Here is a 6,000-nt window from a genome sequence, read left to right as displayed (position 1 = left end):
CCTTTAATTACCTTCTGGGTAATTAGGGACTAACAATAAATGCTGGCCTAGCCAGTGACGCCCACATCGCGTGAATGAATAAAAAGAAACCAAACCCCTTTTTCCTTTCTCAAGTGTACTGCCCAGAATTTCCAAAAGGAAAACAAATTCCTATTAAATATATTCCTATTAAATATGAACATATTTAACAGAATACATCAGACATTTTTTTTAAAAAAAACTACATTGCAAATGAATTGCCTTAGACAAAGCAGCTTTTAAATAAATATTTAAGTACAGCAAATCATACATACCGGCTTTTCATAGCTTTCTTCTGACGAATACTGTGGTAAGAACAGGAATAAAAGTCAATGCATACAGAGAAGAAAATAAAGAGAATTTTCAACAAGAAAACAAAGCTGTAAATTGTTACCATTACAAGTACTTAACATTTCTTTACTAATCAATATTTACAAACTTATAAACATAGGAATTAGGCCGTTTGGTTCCTCGAGCTCCTTTGCCGTTCAGTAAGATTAATGCTGATCTAATCGTGGTCTCAGCTCCACATTCCAACATACCTCCAATAACCTTTGACTCTCTTGTTAGTCTAGAATCTACCTATCTACCTTTACCTTGAAATATTTTGCTTCCACTGCTCTATGGAAAAGAGTCTCAAAGACCAATGATCCTCAGAGGGAAAATAAAATCCTCTCAGCTCTGTCTAAAGTCGAAGACTCCATATTTTTAAACTGCGTTTCCTAATTCTAGTCACTCTCACAAGTGGAAATATCTTCACAGTATTCATCCTGCCAAATCCTCTCACCATCATATAGATTCCATAAAGGTCACCTCTAAATTTCAATGAATGGAAGCCCAGTCTGTCCAATCTTTCCTTGTAGGATCACCTGGCCCTAGACGCAGGTATCAGACAAGTGAACGTTCTCTAAATTGCTTATGATGCATCTAAGCCTTTGTTTGAAATGAGGATGCTAAATCTGTCTACAATACTCATTTGCAGTAGCATTTTTTTTTAAAATGTTGATATGTTTTATATAAAAATACTTAAGTGTAACTGCTGACAATTTAACAGACCTCTTGTTCCCATCCCACAAGCACTTAAACCAGCTACACAGAGGTGAGAGAAAATATTTTCAAATGATTTGCTTTTGATCTGCAGATGACCTTCAATCAGAACCTTTCACCAGTTATGCAAGTTAGATCAGGAACTTAAAGTGTTCACATCCACGAATCCATTATATAGCATATAAATTTTGACAATTCATCATTTTGCTGTCTAGACAAATGCTTATCCTAAATGGCAACCTCAAGTATTTTGCCCAACTACTAGTCTTTAAACTCAGTACACATCTATATAGGGTTGGCAGAGGTGAGAATGAAGCAGCTCCTATTCAACTCTTAAATTATTTAACTGCTAATAATTCCTTGATAACAAGGCTGTCATGTAAGTACAGTACTCAACTTTTGCCACACAGTGACAGACATCAGAATTTTCCACTTTAATTAAACATTGACCTTTACAGAACATGTTGGCTATATGAGATTGCTGCCTGCATCCAATGATTAATTTCTTAATAAACATTCCAGTGCACAATTCTGAACATTTTGCTATTTACACTACCAACAGAACAATTTTAGCTGAGAACAAAATGTTCAATCACAGAAAGCAGCAGCGAGTATTACACTAAATGATCTACAGGCACACAAGAAGGACTTAAGCTTTTCTATTGAAAAAGACATTTTCCTTTACACTTGGTCACAAAGTCCATTTTCAAATGTGTTAAAATTGTACATAAATTAGGCTTTTACTCTCATCCCATAATAAAAAACGTGAACAAAGAAAACAACTTCAATAAAATATCAAATGTATTTTTGACATAGGTTACCAATGAGATAATAAGGTACATAAGCAGTAGCATGTAATAATCAGAGCTAAGTGATCCACAACCAATGAATCTGATCTAAGCTCTGTGGTTCTGGCACAATTGCAAATGGTGGTGGTAAATTAAACAACTGACAGGAGGAACAGGCTACAGAAATATCCCCAGAATTACTGATGTGTGTAGCCAGCACTTCAGTGAAGAGGACAAGGCTGAAATATTTACAACCACTTTCAGTCAGAAAGGTTGAGTGAATGATCCACTGAGATCTCCTTCAAGGGATCCCAGCCTCACATATGCCAAGGCAATAGTGCTGGAGTTCATAGAAGTTATTCTATTCAGAGAAGTTATTGCATATCTCTGTAACAGGTGAGACTTTAACAGAGGTCTCTTGGCTCAGGGACAGGGACATTACCACTGTGTCCCAAGCACACAGAGTTCCTCAGGTTAGGATCTTTTAAATCAACTGTTTAGATGTGTTATGATGTACCTCTGGAGCAGGTACGACTTGAACCTAGGCCTCTTAGTCCAGAAGCACAGATACGACCATTGTATCACAAGAGTTTTTAATAAAGAGTGCATTAATATTTTCCTAATCAATCCGTTCACAGCTGTTATTGCACATCTCTGGAGCAAGTGGGACGTGAACCACAGCCTCCTGTCTCAGAGAGAGGGACATAACCACTGCACCACAAGACCCTTAGCTCCTCAGATTAGTGTGCTAGGTCACTTTCAGCTGTTTTATTAATTACCTTTCCTCCATCATGAAGTCGGGGTGGGGATAGTCACTTATTATTACACAAAGTCTAGTACCATTCATGACTCTTCAGATACTAAAGCAGAATATGTCCCAATGCAATTAAACCTGAAAAGCATCCAGACTCAGGCTGATAAGTCGCAAGTAACATGCACGACACACAAGTGCCAGGCAACTGCCATCTCGAACAAAAGAACATGCAACCATTGTCCCTTAATATTCAGCGGCATTACAATTACTGAAACCCCCACGATAAATATCCTGAGGTTACCATCATTAGAAAATGAACTGGACAAACCCAATAAGTACAGTGGCTACAAGATCAAAGTCTAGGAATTTTGTGGAAGTAATTCATTTCCTGAGAACTCAAAGCCTGTCCACTGTTTACAAGGCAAATTCAGGAGTCGGAATGGAATTCTCTGCTGTACTTCAGTAGCTCTGATAACACTCGAGAAGTTCAAAACATTTCAGGATAGAGCAGCCTGCTAGATTGGCACCCCATTCACCACTCTGTAATATGTACCATTTACAAAGTCCTGCAACAACTTATCAAGGATCCTTCGAGAGCACAATCCAAACCCATGGCTCAAACACCTAGAATGACAAGGGAAGCAAACAAATGGGAACATCACCACCTGCAACATCTAGGAGCCACACATCATTATGACTTGGAACTATATTGCAGTACCTTCATTATAAGGTGAGTTAAAATCCTGGAATTTTCTTCCTAAGAGCAGTGTGGGTATACATACACCGTAAGGACTGCAATAGTTCAAAAAAGGCAGCTCACCAACATCTTCTTTGGGTAACTAGTGATGGGTAATAATGCTGGTCTAGTCAGTGATGCCAAAATCCCAGGAACTAATACAAAGATATGTGGAGAAGAGCATAAAACCACAACTGTTGCAGGATGAAAGCACAGAATACAGATTAAGGAGAGGGATGGATGCATACGTTTGTGTTATTTGAAACTCAAAGTTGCAACGTACCTTATCCTAAATTTATTGGTTATTAAATTGCGCAACTTCAGTTCATGCCTGTACCATAATTGAGAGCAATAGTTTAATTCTGAAGAGAATTCTATGTAATAACTTGACAAAAAAAAAATCAAATCCTAAAATGGATGCAAGGATGAGAGGAGAAATATTTGTGTTCTATTAATTTTTTTTCTACAGTAAATTGGCAAAATGGCATATTGCACTTGAAAACAAATGCACCAAACAATCTAACATGGACTTCTGCTCACAATCGGTTATAGTGCAAAGATTTTGCTCTAATCCATTTCTCTTCATAGAAACATCAAAGGCAAGGCAATTCCTGTGGCCAATTTTATACTGCCCTTCTGCAGCTGAGTTCTGACAGTTGACAGGAGGCTGGAAGAACACAACAAGACAGGCAGCATCAGGAGGTGGAGAAGTCATGTTTCGGGTGTAACCCTTTTTCAGGACAGTTAGCAGCAATAGCAAAGTAACCTTTTTTTTAAACTGGATTAACCTGGCCAAAAACCTTAGCAAAGTGCTCCATGGTTACCAGTGGTGCTGTTGGTTACCGTTGACATTAGGATTTCTCCCTCAGAAGGCATTAAATATAATGTAGAAGTCGCTTGTAGACAGATAAGGTTAGAAGGAAAGTTAACCACTGGATTTTTCCCGTGAATACTCAACAGCCAGAGTTAAAAACGACACTAGTAGCACTTGTCAGGGTAAGACAATCAAAAATGAAATAAATAAATTATTGATTTAAGTGGCAACAATGAAGCAAGGAAATATATAAAACATACGATTTTAAAGAGGGTGCAGGATCCCACTGACCTTAGAGTATGTATGCTCAAATCACTGAAGGTGGTAGGGCAGGATAAGAAAGTGGTAACAGAGATCTTCAGGCACAGAATACAAAAGTAAGGAAATTAAAATAAATCTGCATAAAACATTATTTACTATCCATTGCGCCATCATAAGCACCACACGTTAGGAAGGATGTGATAGCATTAGAGACATTGCAAAAAAAAGATTCATAGGAAGGTTCCCAGTAATTTGGAACTTCTATCACATGGATAAATTGGAGAAGGTGAAGTTGTCCTCCTTGGATAAGAGATTAAAATGAGATGTTCAAACCATTAGGGGTCTGGAGAGAGTTGATTTCTAGTGGTAGTAAGATCATTATCCAATTTAAAGGAAGTGGTAAGAGGAGCAATTGCAGTGTGAGGCAAAACTTTCTTCTTACACTGGGAGTGGCTAAGATCTACAATGGCTTTCAAAGCAAGACTGATAATCTTCTGAGGCAAAATTATTTGCTGAGCCACAGAAAAATGCAGATTAGCAATGAGTCAGTTTGCCTTACAGGGAGCTGACATGGGCATGGGCTGGAATAGCTTCATAGAGCATAGAACAACACAGCACAGTACAGGCCCTTTGGCCCATGATGTGTCAAGCATTTATCTTAATCCAAGATCAACCGAACCTACACACCCCTCAATTTACTGCCATCCATGTGCTCGTCCAGCAGTTGCTTAAATGCCCCAATGTGTCTGACTCTACTACCACCGCTGGCAGTGCATTCCACACACTCACCACACTCTACATAAAGAACATCTGCCATCTCCCTATACCTTCGTCCAATCACCTTAAAATTATGACTCCGTGTGACAGCCATTTGTGGCCTGGGGAAAAGTCTCTGGCTACCTACTCTCTCTATAGCTCTCATTACCTTGTACACCTCTATCAAGTCACTTCTCTTTCTTCCTTCTCTCCAGTGTGAAAAGCTCTAGCTCATTCAACCTCTCTTCATTAGACATACCCTCCAATCCAGACAGCATCCTGGTAAATCTCCTCTGCACCCTCTCTATAGCATCTACATCCTTCCTATAATAAGGCAACGAGAACTGGACACAATATTCCAAGTGTGGTCTAACCAGGGTTTTATAGAGCTACAGCTCTTAAACTCAGTCCTCCTGCTAATGAAAACCAAATCACCATACGCCTTCTTAACAACCCTATCAATGTGGATAGCAACTTTGAGGGATCTATGTATGTGGACCCCAAGATCCTGCTGTTCCTCCACATTGCTAAGAATCCTGTCTTTAACCGTGTATTCAGCATTCAAATTTGACCTTCCAAAATGAATTCCTTCGCATTTGTCCAGGTTGAACTCCATTTGCTACTTCTCAGCCCACCTCTGCATCCTGTTAATGTCTTGCTGTAGCCTGCAACAGCCCTCCACTCTATCTACGACACCACCAAACTTTGTGTCTTCAAACCTATTAATCCACCATTCCACTTCTTCATACACATCTTTTATAAAAACTACAAAGAGCAGAGGCCCAAGAACAGATCCCTACGGGACACCACCAGTCACCGGCTTCCG

At 39.1% G+C, this 6,000-nt stretch overlaps 1 protein-coding gene across 3 annotated transcripts in view; it reads right to left on the bottom strand.

Moving 5' to 3' along the window:
* The window catches only part of mysm1 (Myb-like, SWIRM and MPN domains 1), a 105,723-nt gene that overhangs the window by 87,969 nt on the left and 11,754 nt on the right, over window positions 1-6,000 (bottom strand). For 2 of the 3 annotated variants that reach the window (XM_043699291.1, XM_043699289.1), the window contains exon 5: window positions 294-323. The exons of the other annotated variant lie outside the window; for it this stretch is intronic. In XM_043699291.1, coding sequence (XP_043555226.1) covers window positions 294-323 — 30 coding nt within the window. The remainder of the gene's footprint in view (window positions 1-293; window positions 324-6,000) is intronic. 3 annotated transcript variants of the gene reach the window in all.

The sequence above is a fragment of the Chiloscyllium plagiosum genome, chromosome 11, assembly GCF_004010195.1.
Source record: "Chiloscyllium plagiosum isolate BGI_BamShark_2017 chromosome 11, ASM401019v2, whole genome shotgun sequence".
NCBI classification, from domain to species: domain Eukaryota; kingdom Metazoa; phylum Chordata; class Chondrichthyes; order Orectolobiformes; family Hemiscylliidae; genus Chiloscyllium; species Chiloscyllium plagiosum.
Note: the sequence above shows the minus strand (reverse complement) of the source record. Positions and strands in the feature narration are given on the sequence as shown.